This window comes from Entelurus aequoreus, linkage group LG26, assembly GCF_033978785.1.
Source record: "Entelurus aequoreus isolate RoL-2023_Sb linkage group LG26, RoL_Eaeq_v1.1, whole genome shotgun sequence".
NCBI lineage: Eukaryota > Metazoa > Chordata > Actinopteri > Syngnathiformes > Syngnathidae > Entelurus > Entelurus aequoreus.
Window position 1 is genome coordinate 11633429 of NC_084756.1, and position 19000 is coordinate 11652428.

The 19000-nt window shown below is 36.1% G+C and overlaps 1 protein-coding gene across 2 annotated transcripts in view; it reads right to left on the reverse strand.

The window, feature by feature from the left end:
• The window catches only part of col2a1b (collagen, type II, alpha 1b), a 127080-nt gene that overhangs the window by 99176 nt on the left and 8904 nt on the right, over positions 1-19000 (reverse strand). For both annotated transcript variants that reach the window (XM_062037771.1, XM_062037770.1), the window contains 6 exons: positions 16827-16843; positions 11259-11291; positions 11016-11048; positions 10886-10939; positions 3461-3562; positions 2368-2448 (listed from right to left, as the gene is read on the reverse strand). In XM_062037771.1, coding sequence (XP_061893755.1) covers positions 2368-2448; positions 3461-3562; positions 10886-10939; positions 11016-11048; positions 11259-11291; positions 16827-16843 — 320 coding nt within the window. The remainder of the gene's footprint in view (positions 1-2367; positions 2449-3460; positions 3563-10885; positions 10940-11015; positions 11049-11258; positions 11292-16826; positions 16844-19000) is intronic.

Below are 19000 nucleotides of genomic sequence, written 5' to 3' on the forward strand. Positions count from 1 at the left end.
AAGATTCCTGCGACTCATTTCTCCTCCACTCAGCTTCAGTGGGCTTTCTGGCTGGAATCACATGCCTCAAGTCGTAGCCCCTCCCCTCTAAGAATCACATTTTGTCAAGGTGATGACCCAAAAAACTGTGGAATTACGCAAGTTCATCAAATGTGACAGCCATCGGCTTTCAGTCCTTATATAAATGCTCCTTTCAGCCGCTGTCTTTGAAAAATATAAATAAAAATAGAAAGTGGAGCCAAAGAAAATGTTCCACAGTGGTCCTCAAAACTCCATGAATGAATGAGTGGGAGTGGGGAAGCCTTCAGCTATCAATGGGCTACTGTATCTCCACTATGTGCACGTTTGGTTTCAGTCGCAGCCTTGTTCCACGGTCTGGTATGGGTTGGGGTCTTGATCAAGAAGGTAAACCTGCTGGTCCAGTCCTGCATCCATGAGGTGAGTTGTAGTGTGGAGATTAGAGCTCAAACATCCTCTTGGACTTCTCCAGTAGCAGGATGGTGATTTTAGATCCTTGTTTCTTGATAAAAAATGTAAAAAGACGACGTCCACCTTGGAACTACCAGCTAGACCACCAGTGCACCCCTGGTCCCAGCATTAGAAGAACTATAGCATCCAGAAAAGTCTTCTTGCGGAATAAACTAACAACCTTTTGTGCAACATTGACATGCAGGATGATGAGAATAAAGGAAAGAGGGTAAATGGGGAAAGGAAAGAGATAAATAGGGAAAGGAAAGAGGAAAAATGAAGGACGGAGAGAGGATAAAGGAAGGACAGAAGGAGGTTAAAGAAATATATTGAAAGAGGATTAAGGACGGAAGATATACGATTTAATAAGGAAGGAAAGAGGATAAAGGAAAAAAGGAAACATGATGAAGGAAGGAAGGAAATAGGTTAAAGGAAGAACGTAATGAGGATCAAGTAGGAAAGGAAATAGGATAAAAGAAAGAAGGGAAGATGTCAAAACAGGAAAGAAAGATGATAAACGAAGAAAGGAAAAAGAATAAAGAAAGGAAAAAGGAAGGAAGAAAGGAAGGATTGAAAGAGGATAAAGGAGGTAAGGAAAGAGGCTAAAGGAAGAAACGGAAAAAGGATAAAGGAAAGAGAATTAAGGAAGGAAGGAGAGATGACAAAAGAAGGAAGAGAGGTAAAAGAAGGAAGGAAAGAGGATAAAGGAAGAAATGAGAGACGATAAAGGAAAAAAAGAAAGATGATAAAGGAGAAAAGGAAATAAGATAAGGAAAAGAAGGTAAGAGAATAAAGAAAGGAAATTATATAAAGGAAGTAAAGACAGGGGATAAAGGAAGAAATGATAGATGATAAAGGAAGGAAAGAAGATAACGATAGAAAAGAAAGAGGATAAAGGGGGAAAGAAAATAGGATAAGGAAAAGAAGGGAAGAGAATAAAGAAAGGAAAGGAGAGACGATAAAGGAACAAAAGAAGATAAAGGAAGGAAAGAAAGAGGATAAAAGAAGGAACGAAAGAAGATAAAGGAAGGAAGGAAAGAGGATGAAGGAGGAAATAAAATAGGATAAGGAAAAAAAGAAAAGAGAATAAGGAAAGGAAAGGATCTAAAGGAAGGAAGGAAAGAGGATAAAGGAAGGAAGGAAAGAGGATACAGGAATATAGGAAAGAGGATACAGGAAGATAGGAAAGAGGATAAAGGAAAAAGGATGAAGGAAGGAAAGAGGATAAAGGAACCATAATGAAGGATAGGAAAGATGATAAAGGAAGGAAGGAAAAAGGGTAAATGAAGGAAGGAAAGAGGATAAAGGAAGGAAGGAAATAGGATAAAGTAAGGAAGGAAAGAGGATACATGAAGATAGGAAAGAGGATAAAGGAAGGAAGGAAAGAGGATAGAGGAAGATAGGAAAGAGGATAAAGGAAAAATGATGAAGGAAGGAAAGATGATACAGGAAGAAAGGCAAAAGGGTAAAGGAAGGAAGGAAAGAGGATAAAGGAAAAGGATGAAGGAAGGAAAGATGATAGAGGAAGGAAAGAAAAAGGGTAAAAGAAGGAAGGAAAGAGGATAAAGGAAAAGGATTAAGGAAGGAAAGATGATAAAGGAAGGAAGGAAACAGGTTAAAGGAAGGAAGGACAGAGGATAAAGGAAAAAGGATGAAGGAAGGAAGGAAACAGGATAAAGGAACAAGGATGAAGGAAGGAAAGATGATAAAGGAAGGAAGGAAAAAGGGTCAAGGAAGGAAGGGAAGAGGATAAAGGAAAAAGGATGAAGGAAGGAAAGATGATAAAGAAAGGAAGGAAAAAGTGTAAAGGAAGGAAGGGAAGAGGATAAAGGAAAAAGGATGAAGGAAGGAAAGAGGTTAAAGTAAGGAAGAAAAGAAAGAGCATAAAAGAGTCATCACCATGGGTCCTTGCATCACGCCCATCTGAGCTCCGCCGCCAGCCTTCTCGTCAAAGCCGCCTGCCATCTGAGCAGCAAAGTTCTACAACAAGTAAGACAAGTAATTAGTATCATCATTGTGATCTGAGAGGGTTTTCCTTCCTTTTCTTTACTGTAACCTTCTAGACTTTTTTTGTCCAATCGTATTACATCTTTATCACGTACTCTGAACTAACAGTTTTATTGTCGGCATACTATCAGCGGTTGAATTATTTTGATCACTTGTAGGATGTAAGAATCTTCAAACTTCAAATATTGTCAATAACATAAAAGTATGTAGAAATAGAAATGAGGAAATAACAACAACAGTACACTTCATTCACCCACAGAAGAGGTGAGTTAAAATAACTTTGGCCATCAAGAACATTCAACGTCTTATTTTATTGAAATTCAATTATTTGGTGCATTTGCAAACTAAATATTGAAAATAATGCACAAAGTAAACTATAACCTGCTACCCAAGAATGTACAACAACTTTTCTCAACAAAAGAGGAGAAATATAACCTTAAAGAAAAAGTCTACTTAAAACATTTGTATGTACGTACAACACTTAAAACCTTTAGTATATCAGTATGTGGAACTAAATGTCAAACAAAGTACTAATATAAATTTAAGAAAGTGTTCAAACTCAAATTGTTTACAAAGTACAAAGAAAAATAATCTGATAAACATCCTGAACCTTATTAAAAAATGATATAATTGTTTTCATCTCATTATGTGAAGCATAAATTACTTACCTACTTATCGGAACAGATTATTATAGACAACATTATTTACTGGGGTAAAGATGGTTTTAATATCAGTAATCAAAGCTGTGACAAAACTTGTCTATTTTGTGCATATTTTTCCTACATATTTTTGAAAATATTTTCATTATCATCCATCCATCCATCCATCCATTTTCTACCGCTTGTCCCTACTATTCTCAATTATTTTCTGACTGCCCCAAACAAACCCCCCCCCCCCCCCCAAAAAAAAAAATAAAGTTCCTTTCCTGCAGTTTTATTCCACCATAAAAAAACAAAAACATCTGCTTTTTACTGGGGACACTCACCCCGCCAAGGCCAGGGGGTCCGTTTGGTCCTGGAGGTCCAGGAGGTCCGGGGTTTCCAGGGGTTCCAGGCTCGCCATCTCTGCCACGAGGACCGGAGGTTCCCTGATGATAATTAGAAAGCAGACGTTATTTCAATACTTTAGTACAAAACCTAAAACCAGTGAAGTTGGCACGTTGTGTAAATGGTAAATAAAAACAGAATACAATGATTTGCAAATCCTTTTCAACTTATATTCAATTGAATAGACTGCAAAGACAAGATACTTAATGTTCAAACTGAGAAACTTTGTTATTTTTTTGCAAATATTAGCTCATTTGGAATTTGATGCCTGCAACATGTTTCAAAAAAGCTGGCACAAGTGGCAAAAAAGACTGAGAACGTTGAGGAATGCTCATTAAACACTTATTTGGAACATCCCACAGGTGAACAGGCTAATTTGGGAACAGGTGGGTGCCGTGATTGGGTATAAAAGCATCTTCCATGAAATACTCAGTCATTCACAAACAAGGATGGGTGCGAGGGTCACCACTTTGTCAACAAATGCCTGAGAAAATTGTCCAACAGTTCAAGAACAACATTTCTCAACGAGCTACTGCAAGGAATTTAGGGATTTCACCGTCTACGGTCCCTAATATCATCAAAAGGTTCAGAGAATCTAGGGAGTTTTCAATACACGTAAGCGATGATATTACGGACCTTCGATCCTTCAGGCAGTGCTGCATCAAAAACCGACATCAGTGTGTAAAGGATATCACCACATGGGCTAAGGAACACTTCAGAAAACCACTGTCAGTAATTACAGTTTGTCGCTAGCTAAGTTAAAACTCTACTATGCAAAGACAAAGCCATTTATCAACAACACCCAGAAACGCCGCCGGCTTCGCTGGGCCCGAGCTCATCTAAGATGGACTGATGCAAAGTGTAAAAGTGTTCTGTGGTCTGACGAGTCCACATTTCAAATTGTTTTTGGAAACTGTGGACGTCGTGTCCTCCGGACCAAAGAGGAAAAGATCCATCCAGACTATTATAGGCGCAAAGTAAAAAAGCCAGCATCTGTGATGGTATGGGGGTGTATTAGTGCCCAAGGCATGGGTAACTTACACATCTGTGAAGGCACCATTAATGCTGAAAGGTACATACAGGTTTTGGAGCAACATATGTTGCCCTCCAAGCAACGTTATCATGGACACCCCTGCTTATTTCAGCAAGACAATGCCAGGCCACGTGTTACAACAGCGTGCGTGGCTTCATAGTAAAAGAGTGCGGGCTAATTGGGAACAGGTGTGCGCCATGATTGGGTATAAAAGCAGCTTCCATGAAATGCTCAGTCATTCACAAACAAGGATGGGGCGAGGGTCACCACTTTGTCAACAAATGCCTGAGAAAATTGTCCAACAGTTTAAGAACGATATTTCTCAACAAGCTTTTTAAATCATTGTATTCGGTTTTTATTTACGGTTTACACATTATATTGACATATAATTCATATTTCAGTTGCCTTATTTACAAGAGAGAGTCAGACTATTAGGCACACCTCTGAGTAAGATGCAGACCACTTTAATAAACATATCATCTATAATTAGGGATGTACTTTTATTATTGGAGTTCTGTCCGTAATGATTCACGTGAAATCAAACATTACCAATTTTTGATAACTGGGTTGCACGTGAGGTCTCATCCGGTTGCAGACTCTGACCTGGCTAAAGAACTTTGGTGGTCAAACAGGCGTACTTTGGTTCCTCAACTTAAGATAGTTTTAAAACACAGTAAGAGATGTTTCTCAGCAAATTGCAAGGCTTTAAGTTCCAAGCAAAAATTGGAGTCACAAGCATCCTCGCCATTAGTTGGCGTAGCAAATGTCACAGTGAATCGACCAAGATCCGACCAAAACATTCTTACAACAGTCTTGCTCCCTAACACAGGGGTCTGCAACCCTCGGCTCTTTAGTGCCGCCTTAGTGGCTCCCTGGAGCATTTTTGAAAAATGATTGAAAATGTGAAAAGATAATTGTTTTGTTTTAGTATGTTTTTAGTTTGAGCACAAACATGACACAAACCTTCCCAATTGTTAGAACTGTTTAATATGTTTGTGTGTATGCTTCACTGATGACACTATTTGGTGAACATCGTTTTGTCCTACTCATTTCGGCGGTTCTTGAACTCACCATAGTGTGGACTGTGACACTACAGTTTGTTTACATGTAAAATCTTCCACTCCTTCTTTGTCTCATTTTGCCCACCAAATGTTTTATGCTGTGCGTGAATGCACAAAGGTGTGCTTTGTTGATGTTATTGACTTGTTGGAGTGCTAATCAGGCATATTTAGTCAGTACATGACTGCAAGCTAATCAATGCTAACATGCTATTTAGGCTAGCTGTATGTACATATTGCATCATTATGCCTCATTTGTAGGTATATTTGAGCTCATTTAATATCCTTTACTTGTATCCTCTGTATATAATTTAGTTTTACATGTCTCGTGATACATTATCTGTATGTGTACAGCTCCAGTAATGGACATTGGAGTTTTACTTTTAAAGGCAAAATTAAAGTATTGCTAGAAACATAATTTTATATGGGACTTTATTGTATTATATGTATAGTACATGTTCCAAAAAGAAAAAAGCATAAAACACAATATATTTAAATATACTAAATGTAAAAAAGGGAATACATATTCAAAATAATCTAGTTTTGTTACGCCATCATGAGCGCAACACTAGGTTGTAAAAGTTTCAACTACAATTCTAAATAAGATGTCAAAAGCAAACTGCAATCAAATACACACAGCTTAAAGATTGATCAATACCTATTTAAATTTAGTAATACATAAATATGATGATTTATCAAAATATAAAATAAATATACCTGAACAGAACGCTCATGATGGTTACACCAAAAAGTAACGCTATAAATCGCATTTTTCCAAGTTTTTGGGGCATTTTTATGCTATTTCCAAGCATCTCCTTTTTATTATCGTTGATTTTAAATGGTCAAACTAATGCATATTATACATGCATGCCCTAGTAAACAAAAAAAAAGTCGTATTCATTTAGATTTTTACATTTTGAAGTACATTTGTGCAGGTGGGTGCGAATGTACCCATTACCAGAGCTGTACACATATGTAATATTGGCAGCATTTCAGATAGTTGTTTGTGTGCCATATTGTTCCAGACCACAGCAAACATTACCTAGCTTGCCAAAGATTGTAATAAATCTATTAAAAGAAGACAGCCTTAACTTGGACACACACATTTATACTTTTCGCCATTAAAAGCCAATCATTTCCAGGATTTATCTCACCTTTTGAGTAGCCTCTGATAATGTTGTGAAAAATGTGTACAATAAATGTTAAATGTCAACATTTCTGTCAACAAAGTTTTGCTTCAGCCCGTGACACATAGTCATTTTGATAGTAGGCTACTATAGCTAATATAGACACTTACATCATGTGTTGCCTTCATTATAAGACTTATATACGGCTTTTCATTTTTTGCGGCTCCAGACAGATTAGTTTTTTTGTATTTTTGGTCTAATATGGCTCTTTCAACATTTTGGGTTGCTGACCCATGCCCTAGCATTAGCATACAGCTAAATGTCCATACCCGGCCTGCCAACATTTTTCATTTGACCCGCTGACCATCACCCAGATAGGCTCGATGGAAACATTCAAACTTGGGTTCCTCATGTATGCAGTACTCCCGCCACACCACAGGGGGCAACAGTGAGGCTTTAGTGTCACAATGAAGCAGCAGTGGGTGAGAAGAAGAATATTTCTCATTTAACCCTTAAAATAATCAGAATACATTTCTAAAATCGGACTTTTAACAACGACAAGACAACCAAGTATTAATGTCCTGCCTCCAGCAAGAGCTCAAGTCAATGTTTTCTTGTCGGACCGTAAGCTACATCACAAAACTCGGTCACATCTTTAAGTAGATATTGGGCATAAATATATTTTGTTTGTTTTGTATTGAAATTGCTGACTTTGTGATGTCTTTTGTATTTGTGGTCGTGTTGTTGTTTTTTTGTCTGAGATTATCTCATTTAATACATGTCAGTTTGACCAGTAGAGGGCGATAACGCTACACCTTGGGTTTAATTGTGATGAGTCACAGACAATGTCTGATGTGGATATTTATACATTTCTATATGTGTACAAATGTGTAATTCATTGTGTGAATGTATTAACACTAAACCTTCTATTTTTTTAAATAAAAAAACCCCTAAAATGTGCATTATCACCTACAACTAATGTAAAGTATCCAAACTACAACATAATAAGTGATTGTTACAGAAGTGTAGATAGTATATGTTTAAAAAAGTAAGCAGCTATTAACAGTAAACCTTCTATTTTTTTTATTTTTTAATAAAAAAACCCTAAAATGTGCATTACCACCTACAACTAATGTAAAGTATCCAAACTACAACATAATAAGTGATTGTTACAGAAGTGTAGATAGTATATGTTTAAAAATGTAAGCAGCTATTAACAGTTAATGAAAACGTAGACTAATAATCCATTTTTTACAGCTTGTCCTTAATAATGTTGACAAAATAATAGAATGATAAATGACACAATATATTACTGCATATGTCAGCAGACTAATTAGGAGCCTTTGTTTGTTTACTTACTACTAAAAGACAAGTTGTCTTGTATGTTTAGTATTTTATTTAAGGACTAAATTGCAATAATAAACATATGTTTAATGTACCCTAAGATTGTTTGTTAAAATGAAGCCAATAATTCGTTTTTTGTGGTCCCCTTTATTTTGAAAGAATTCGAAAAATATCAAAATACATTTTGGTGCCTGTATCAATCTAATCACTGTAGTATTGACCATATACTGACTATACTTGGTGTCATTACTGTCGATATTTGAATCGAACCACCCATGCACGTTTACGTTCAAGATTAGGGGTTAGCTATGCTTTTTTGTATCTTCCTAGGGTGTGTAGTTTAGCATGTTCAGCCAGTCTTTGTTCTCTAGTCCTTCAGTGATAAAGGTACTTGTAAGAGCCGCAATTAACATACAGAATTTCTTGTCAATTGCTTAAATAATACATTTTTTTAAAGAGACTTTGCTGTATACTCTGAAATAGTTTATCAGATATTGTTATTAAAGGGGCCGTATTATGATTTTTTTTCTACAATTAAAACACTTCCTTGTTGTCTACATAACATGTATTGGTGGTTCTTCGATTAACATTTTACATCAATTATGTTTTACTGATCGTTTTCAAGCCACTTTCTGAACGTCTCTTCTGAATGCGCCGTTTTGTGGGCGGTTTTATTTACATGGCTCACCTTCGACAGCATCTTTTCCCCGTCATCTTTGTTGTAGTTTTTAGCTCTTCCTTATGGAGACAGATTACGTCTGAGCTGTTCACTACTTTGTATTAGAAATGGCAAAAGCTGAGGATGCATGTGCACATATGAACCAGTCTGCCCCACAAGGAGAGGATAGAGAAAAAGAGGGAGCCTTTTTACTACAATGTCAGACTACAATGGCGGACTCGCGCAAAGCACTTTGGAGAAATTGATACCATATACACAAACCCCAAAACCAGGGAAGTTGGCAAGTTGTGTAATGGTAAATAAAAACAGAATACAATGATTTGCAAATCCTTTTCAACTTATATTCAATTGAATAGACTGCAAAGACAAGATATTTAACGTTCGAACTGGAAAACGTTGTTATTTTTTGCAAATATTAGCTCATTTGGAATTTGATGCCTGCAACATGTTTCAAAAAAGCTGGCACAAGTGGCAAAAAAGACTGAGAAAGTTGAGGAATGCTTATTAAACACGTATTTGGAACATCCCACAGGTGAACAGGCTAATTGGGAACAGGTGGGTGCCATGATTGGGTATAAAAGCAGCTTCCATGAAATGCTCAGTCATTCACAAACAAGGATGGGGCGAGGGTCACCACTTTGTCAACAAATGATCAAATTGTGAGCAATTGTCGAACAGTTTTAAGAACAACATTTCTCAAACAGCTATTGCAAGGAATTTAGGGATTTCACCATCTACGGTCCGTAATATCATCAAAAGGTTCAGAGAATCAGGAGAATTCAATACACGTAAGCGATGATATTACGGACCTTCGATCCTTCAGGCAGTGCTGCATCAAAAACCGACATCAGTGTGTAAAGGATATCACCACATGGGCTCAGGAACACTTCAGAAAACCACTGGCAGTAACTACAGTTGGTCGCTACACCTGTAAGTGCAAGTTAAAACTCTACTATGCAAAGACAAAGCCATTTATCAACAACACCCAGAAACGCCGCCGGCTTCGCTGGGCCCGAGCTCATCTAAGATGGACTGATGCAAAGTGTAAAAGTGTTCTGTGGTCTGACGAGTCCACATTTCAAATTGTTTTTGGAAACTGTGGACGTCGTGTCCTCCGGTCCAACGAGTAAAAGAACCATCCGGATTGTTATAGGCGCAAAGTTGAAAAGCCAGCATCTGTGATGGTATGGGGGTGTATTAGTGTCCAAGACATGGGTAACTTACACATCTGTGAAGGCGCCATTAATGCTGAAAGGTACATACAGGTTGCCATCCAAGCAACGATATCATGGCCGCCCCTGCTTATTTCAGCAAGACAATGCCAAGCCACGTGTTACAACAGCATGGCTTCATAGTAAACTAGTGCGGGTACGAGACTGGCCTGCCTGTAGTCCAAACCCGTCTCCTACTGAAAATGTGTGGTGCATTATGAAGCCTAAAATACCACAACGGAGACCCCGGACTGTTGAACAACTTAAGTTGTACATCAAGCAAGAATGGGAAATAATTCCACTTCAAATAATGGTCTCCTCAGTTCCCAAACGTTCACTGAGTGTTGTTAAAAGGAAAGGCCATGTAACACAGTGGTAGTAAAAAGGCCCCTGTGCCAACTTGTTTGCAATGTGTTGCTGCCATTAAATTCTAAGTTAATGATTATTTGCAAAAAAAAAACATACGTTTCTCAGTTGGAACATTAAATATCTTGTCTTTGCAGTCTATTTTTTGATTTCAACTTTTCGGGACTTATGCAGATCCCAAAAACACAACAGCAGATATCAATCAAAAGTTGGTTTTGCATAATAGGTCCCCTTTAAGGCGATAATCCAAGGTGTACGGTTCCTGACATTACCACTAATGCATGGAAGTATGTGAAGAAAAGGCTATTTTACTTCATGTGTGTTTATACTTTAAACATGGATGCTTCACTCAAAGCCTGTACGGTTTAGTTGACACGAGTTAACCACACAACCCAATGCAAACGTCACATGACAAGCTTGGGGGGAGCTGCTCCAATGAAAGGCTGCCATTCTGCACCCTTACCCACCTCCATACCACCCATCAACAGACCTACTATACATGTTATTTATTTAATATATACATTTTAAAATTAGCAGCCAAGTTACCCTCTCTCCCTTTTCTCCTCGGGGTCCTCTGTTTCCCTGCTCTCCTGGGGGGCCCTGATGGAGCACGCCAAAGAGGAGTTAGTTAGACGAAGAAGCATCTCCACACAAGGATGGCAGAATGAAGATCTACCATTGGGCCAGATGGTCCTCTTGGTCCTACAACCTGGGGGGAGAGAACATCAATTAGCATTAATATGATGTTTATTGTTCATTAGAATAAAAACATAGAGATACTTCATTTGGCAAATACTTTCCAGATGTCTTTGCACAAGAACCCTTTCCTCGTGTCCTTCATATTTCATAATAATCTGGTTTAATCTAGTCTGATACTACTGGGTGTGGTTCTTGTAAAGAGTGAATGTTTATTACTTACATCAGTGATATCTCCGGGTTCACCTTTTTGGCCCTGAGAGAGAAAACAAAACAACAAATCTCAATAACAAGAATAATTATTTACTTTTTATTTATTTATTTATTTACTTCCGATGCTGATATTGGAGTCTTGAGTATTGGCCGATACCGATATCAGCATGACTCATGCATAATTTTAATATTTTAAAGAGAGAACAATGGTAGGTATAAAAAACACTAACCTATTTAGATAGATGTCATTCTTATATGTTAGGTCAGGAAAAAACACCAAAGCTATTTCATCCCGACAAGCCTGTTTCGCAAGTTCCCCTGGTTTATAAAATACAATAAAAGCTTTTCAAAACAGCCTACAGGTTTTAAAAGCTCCTCTTGGCTGCTGGTGTATGATGTATATATGCAGCAAGTCAAGTATATATTTATGTATGTATGTATTTATGTATATATATATATATATATGTATATATGTATATATATATATATATATATATATATATATATATATATATATATATATATATATATATATATATATATATATATATATATATATATATATATATATATATATATGTAGGTAGGTAGGTATATATATATATATATATATATATACATATATATATATATATATATATATATATATATATATATATATATATATATATATATATATATATGTATATATATATATATATATATATATATATATATATATATATATATATATATATATATATATATATATATATATATATATATATATATATATATATATAAACTCCCCTGAAGAGCAGGGAAACCTGCGAAACAGGCTTGTAGGGATGAAATAGTCTATGTGTTTTTTCCTGACCTATATATATATATATATATATATATATATATATATATATATATATATATATATATATATATATATATATATATATATATATATATATATATATATATATATATATATATATATATATATATATATATATATATATATATATATATATATATATATATATATATATATATATATATATATATATATATATATATATATATATATATATATATATATATATTGTTTGACCACACCTGCCATCCATCCATTTTCTACGGCTTGTCCCTTTTGGGGTCGCGGGGGGCGCTGGAGCCCATCTCACCTACTATTTATTATTAACTGTCTGAAATGGATTTACGGTGGGTCTGGATTAGTTTTTGCCTCATCCCTCACTTAAAGCGTGAGTCAAAAATGGGTGAAGACTGGCGTTCCCTCGATGTAAAGACCTGATAAGTCCGAAAGAGACAGAGATGATGCAGTATTATCTGCTCACAGATGCTACCTGGTGGTTGTCTATGCACACTGCGGCTAGTCCTGGACAATTATCCAACGGCCACTCCTTAATGCTTCAGTCACATGCAGGATTCTCACGGGAATGAGGCAAAACATTCATCAAGATCCCATGGTATGCTGTGTTTAGGTGGAAATTGAGTGGTAATTGTTTTTGACACGTTTGTTACCGGATGCTATCTGATACACTTCTGCCTCACAGACGTTGTATGTGTAAGTAATATGTAAATATCCATAATTACAGTGTTTAATACTTGTTTGTATCGACAAATGTGCTGTTAAATGAAGGATATGTAACACGCTTGTGTGCTATTGTGTGCTTAGCTGTTGTAGCTGCTAGCTCCTAGAAGCCTTTAACTTACCATGTTTACCTTTTACCGTTTAGTATTTTTGCTGATATCGGATCAGGACACTCCTACCATAATTGCACATTTGTTAACTGTACTTGTAGTGTGTATTCCCACAAAAAGCTGTCCCTGCTTCAAGAGATGCTTTGCTTCCGGTGCATCAATCGATCAATCAAAGTTTATTTATATAGCCCTTAATCACAAGTGTCTCAAAGGGCTGCACAAGCCACGACGACACATTAATAGATATGTATGTCCTAGTGTCCTAATCGATCTGTTTGTTATAATTGCTCAATGTTGGCTTTCTTACAGCTATCCGATGTGCCGATACTGTCCAGAACTTAATTTCCGTTACTCATCAAAACCGATATTTACAATCCGACGGCAACACTTGGAAATAAAGTCTACTGAGGTTCTCACTCACGCTAAGCATGATCGGTTATTTTGATCAAAACTTATCTGATTTTTTGTCAGCAAAAAGACCCCTAAAAACGATACAGACATGATCCGATGTCTTATTTTTATGCCAATATTGGCTGCTGATATTTGACATCCAGTATTGTCGGACATCACATGTCTTTACCACAAAATATGGCGCCTGCAAAGGCTGGCATGGCATTTGTAAGGCTGTGTGCAACGTGGAGCAATTTGAAAATGTCAACAATGACACGGAAGATGCCAAACTAATGTATCCAGAAAATGTACGTAGATCGACCCTTTATTGACTGAAGAAGCCTGTCAACAAAATTCAATCTTACAGAAACTTTATGACTCAGCGGCCGCATCGGGTTTGAACAATTGTATATATATATATATATATATATATATATATATATACATATATGGATGGATGGCAGGTGTGGTCAAACAATATATATATATATATATATATATATATATATATATATATATATATATATATATATATATATATATATATATATATATATATATATATATATATGTATTCGCAGGTTTCCCTGTTTTTATATAATATAATAAAATCTGCTAAACAGGCTTGTAGGGATGATATAGCCTCTGTGTATATATATATATATACTCCGAGCGCGATGATGTCACATTATCGATGGGAAAATGTATTTTTAGACAATATGATTTGCCTGAGTGGCTGGGAGACACCAAGAGTAACAAGTAGTAGAAAATGGATTAGAAAGGACAGATTATAATAAATAATAATTTAAAAAAAAAAAAAAAAAAATATATATATTTTATTTAACTTGGGACTTCCCGCGGGCTGGATTTTGGACGCTGGCGGGCGGGCCGGATTCCTGGGTTAAACGCTTACAACAACTCACGATTCGATTTGATTCCGATTTTACGGTGAGGATTCCATTCTTGGTTTAACAAAATTCTGGAATAAAAAAATCGATTTTCGGAATCTGCTATTTTGTATAACAAAAGTCAAAAAACTTTTTAAAATAAAGGTTACAAAAGCTCGTCTTTATAAAAATGTTTTCTTCAATTTGAAAAACTAAATTTTTTTCCTGAAAATTATAAATGAATTTAGAATTGGAATAATTGGGAATTTTAATCCGGATGTTTATCGTTTTTTGTTTTTTTTCAGCACCCCAATATTATAATGTATAACGTACATTGAATTATTTGTTAGAAATTATTTTAAAACAATTTAAAAAAAGAACGATGTATACTATGCAAGATTTTATTTATTTATATTTATTATTTTTATTTCTAATAATCTTCATATGTCTTACTTGTATTTTATTCTTTATCTCTACTCATGGTTCTTACTATTTTACAAGTTGTATTATTTTTTATTTTCCAACGTTCCTCAGATGAGCCATCTGCCTCAGGGGTTATTGGCCCAGATTGTGGGGGCACTTTTGTGTCAGCGTCCTGGTGGCCATGGACTGATGACCTCCTGGTGCAGATGGCTCCTGTGATAGTGTTTACTCACATGTCTCCTCTGTACTCAGCCATGCAATGATTGGTCCATATAGTTGCATATGTGTGTATGTTTTGTGTGTGTGTTTGTGTTTGGTATCTGTGTCCCTGTGTGATAATGGGGGATGTGGTTCATCTGGGTAAATGTTTTTAACTTTGTAAAGCACTTTGCGTTGCAGTTCTTTTATGTATGAAAAGCCATTTATAAATAAAGTTTGATTGATTGATTGACTATGATGAAAAAATTGAAGTTTTTCCGAATATAAGCCCTGTGTCTGATAATGTTTTACCACAAGATGCCTGGCACTTTCTGTAGTTGAGTAAATAAATGCTACAGTGGCCACAGCAGGAAGAAATATATTGATGATTGGTGTTTTTCCATCCATCCATTTTCTACCGCTTGTCCCGTTCGGGGTTTTTAAGTTATGTAATTCAAACATTTAAAGAGTATGAGGCTCAGTCAATCAATAATACATTGCTTGTTGTTGTCGATGTCAATTAAATACTGTTGAAAATAATGTTATATTTGGTTGTTGATTATTTTGCAATTATCGGCTTGTCATGGTCATGCATATACAGTCGTGGTCAAAAGTTTACATACACGTGTAAAGAACATAATGTCATGGCTGTCTTGAGTTTCCAATAATTTTTACAACTCTTATTTTTTTGTGATAGAGTGATTGGAGCACATACTTGTTGGTCACAAAAAACATTCATGAAGTTTGGTTCTTTTATGAATTTATTATGGGTCTACTGAAAATGTGACCAAATCTGCTGGGTCAAAAGTATACATACAGCAATGTTAATATTTGGTTACATGTCCCTTGGCAAGTTTCACTGCAATAAGGCGCTTTTGGTATGACATCTGACATCACATGGACAAAGATAAGACCTTCTGGAGGACAGTTCTGTGGTCAGGTTAAACAAAAATTGAGCTGTTTGGCCACAATACCCAGCAATATGTTTGGAGGAGGAAAGGTGAGGCCATTAATCCCAGGAACACCATGCCTCCCGTCAAGCATGGTGGTGGTAGTATTATGCAATAGCAACCTAACCTAACCCCCCTCCAACCCCCTCCACACCCCACACCCTGGTTTGTAAATAATTCAATGTATATACTCTGATGATTAACTTGTATGATGACTGTATTATGCTGATAGTATATATTTGTACCATGGATTGATTAATGTGGACCCCGACTTAAACAAGCTGAAAAACATATTCGGGTGTTTCCATTTAGGGGTCAATTGTATGGAATATGTACTGTACTGTGCAATCTACTAATAAAAGTTTCAATCAATCAATCAATCAATGCTCTGGGCCTGTTTGGCTGCCAATAGAACTGGTGCTTTACAGAGAGTAAATGGGACAATGAAAAAGGAGGATTACCTCCAAATTCTTCAGAACAACCTAAAATCATCAGGTCTTGGGCGCAGTTGGATGTTCCAAGAGGACAATGACCCCCAAACACACGTCAAAAGTGGTAAAGGAATGAGTAAATCAGGCTAGAATGACGGTTTTAAAATGGCCTTCCCAAAGTCCTGACTTAAACGTGTGGACAATGCTGAAGAAACAAGTCCATGTCAGAAAACTAACAAATTTAGCTGAACTGCACCAATTTTGTCAAGAGGAGTGGTCAAAAATTCAAGCAGAAGCTTGTGGATGGCTACCAAAAGCGCCTTATTGCAGTGAAACTTGCCAAGGGACATGTAAGCAAATATTAACATTGCTGTATGTATACTTTTGACCCAGCAGTTTGGTCACATTTTCAGTAGACCCATAAAAAATTCATAAAAGAACCAAACTTTATGAATGTTTTTTGTGACAAGTATGTGCTCCAATCACTCTATCACAAAAAAATAAGAGTCGTAGAAATGATTGGAAACTCAAGACAGCCATGACATTATGTCCTTTACGACACAGTTTCAGGTACAGGTGTTGAAGGTCCTCAATCATAGCTCACCTTGGATCCAGGTGTTCCTGTGACCAGGCCGAGGAGCGGAGACAAAAGACAGAGTTAGCCGACAAGACAACAGAAACAACACAAGACATCCTGGTAATGTTGATTAACAGTTGGAAACCCATATTTTTAAATCGAACTACTCTTTTCGGAAAATAATAGACTTTTTCGCTCCCAAAATGGCCCATTGGGATGTTGCTGACTCGCCATCTTTTTTTTTGTTGTAAGAGCTTTAAAGCAGAAGCAAGCATACTATATTAGCAACACTACATTTCACATATTAATAACTTAATATTGAAAAAAATAAAACTTGTATTCTTCTTGCAATATTAATACATGCAGTACATATTGGTACTGTCCAATAAAGGCACATGTATACAACAAAGAATCACAACAATTGCAGCTAAAGTATAAATATTTGAGGTCAAATGTACAGCTGTCTCAAAACATTTGACTGGTATTTCTTTGCGAACATGCTTTTTATTGGACAGAGACAATATCATCATAATATTCCTGAATCTAAATTCTGAAATGTCACCTTCTAGTTGAGGAAAAGGGCAAACTGCCACCCATAAGAAGCCAAGCAACACGTAAAGGTTGTGTTAACTGTGCACATGTTGACTTCTTACAGCATTTTAGCCTGACTGAGCTTATATAACAGACTAAATGCAATTAAATATAGCATTAATGAGCACATTCATCTGCACTTAATTGGCAATATAACATCATCTTAGTCAATTAAAGAGGCATGCAATGCAAAAAGTGACATTATGGATTCCACTAATGCTAACCCATTGACCTTTCTCCCCCAACAGCAGCTTTATAACCATATATATATATATATATATATATATATATATAGTACAGGCCAAAAGTTTGGACACACCTTCTCATTCAATGTGTTTTCTTTATTTTCATGACTATTTACATTGTAGATTGTCACATCAAAACTATGAATGAACACATGTGGAGTTATGTACTTAACAAAAAAAAAGGTGAAATAACTGAAAACATGTTCTATATTCTAGTTTCTTCAAAATAGCCACCCTTTGCTCCGATGCCTGCTTTGCACACTCTTGGCATTCTCTCCATGAGCTTCTAGCACACCTGTGAGGTGAAAACCATTAAAGGGGACTACCTCTCGAAGCTCATGGAGAGAATGCCAAGAGTGGGCGAAAAAGTAACGGGAGCAAAGGGCGGCTATTTTGGAGAAATTAGAATATGAAACATGTTTTTCACATGTTTTTCATAGTTATTTCACCTTTTTTTTTGTTAAGTACATAACTCCACATGTGTTCATTCATAGTTTTGATGTGACAATCTACAATGTAAATAGTCATGGAAATAAAGAAAACATTGAATGAGAAGCTGTGTCCAAATTTTTGGCCTGTACTAATATATACAGTATACTGTATATATGTATGTATATACTGTATGTATGTGTATACATACATATATGTATGTATGTATGTATTTATATATGTTTGTTTATATATACATATATGTATGTATGTATGTATTTATATATGTTTGTGTAAATATACATATATGTATGTATTTATGCATATATGTATGTGTATACATTACAATGTAAAACCCTGTCTCCTTGACTTGAAGTATATCCTAATGACTCCCATATGTCTTTATGGAGAATATCCTTAGGAATGTAAATATTCCAGGGAAGCATTGTAGTGGAATCTGCTCAAATGTGTCACTGTCGCTTGATTGGATCATGCATTTGTTTCAGAGCAGACACACAAAACTCTACAGGTGGTTCTCGTGTTTTCTCCCATAAATGATTCATATTGTACTAACAAAGGAATTAAAACCACGCTGAGTAACGACGTCACCATCAGTTAACTTTTTTTCACTTCATTATGTCTCCCATTAATCTGATTGCAGTGCGTCAAAGAAAAGAAAGTGTGGTTTCTAATTCAGGTTTCCGGGCGACCGCTCTGAGTCAGGCTGGTTCAAAAAGTGTAAAACTTATCTTATCCATCATTAAGGATAAGATCTGTAGTGGTCTCATATTGGCAATTACTCTCCCAATCAGCGTCTAACCTGAGTTTTTTTATTATGGTATCTTATCTTCGATATTTTTAGGTCCTGAGTTACAATGGGATTCGCACTCCAGACCGAGGACCACCTGTATCGTCATTGTTTCCACCCCCAAAGCA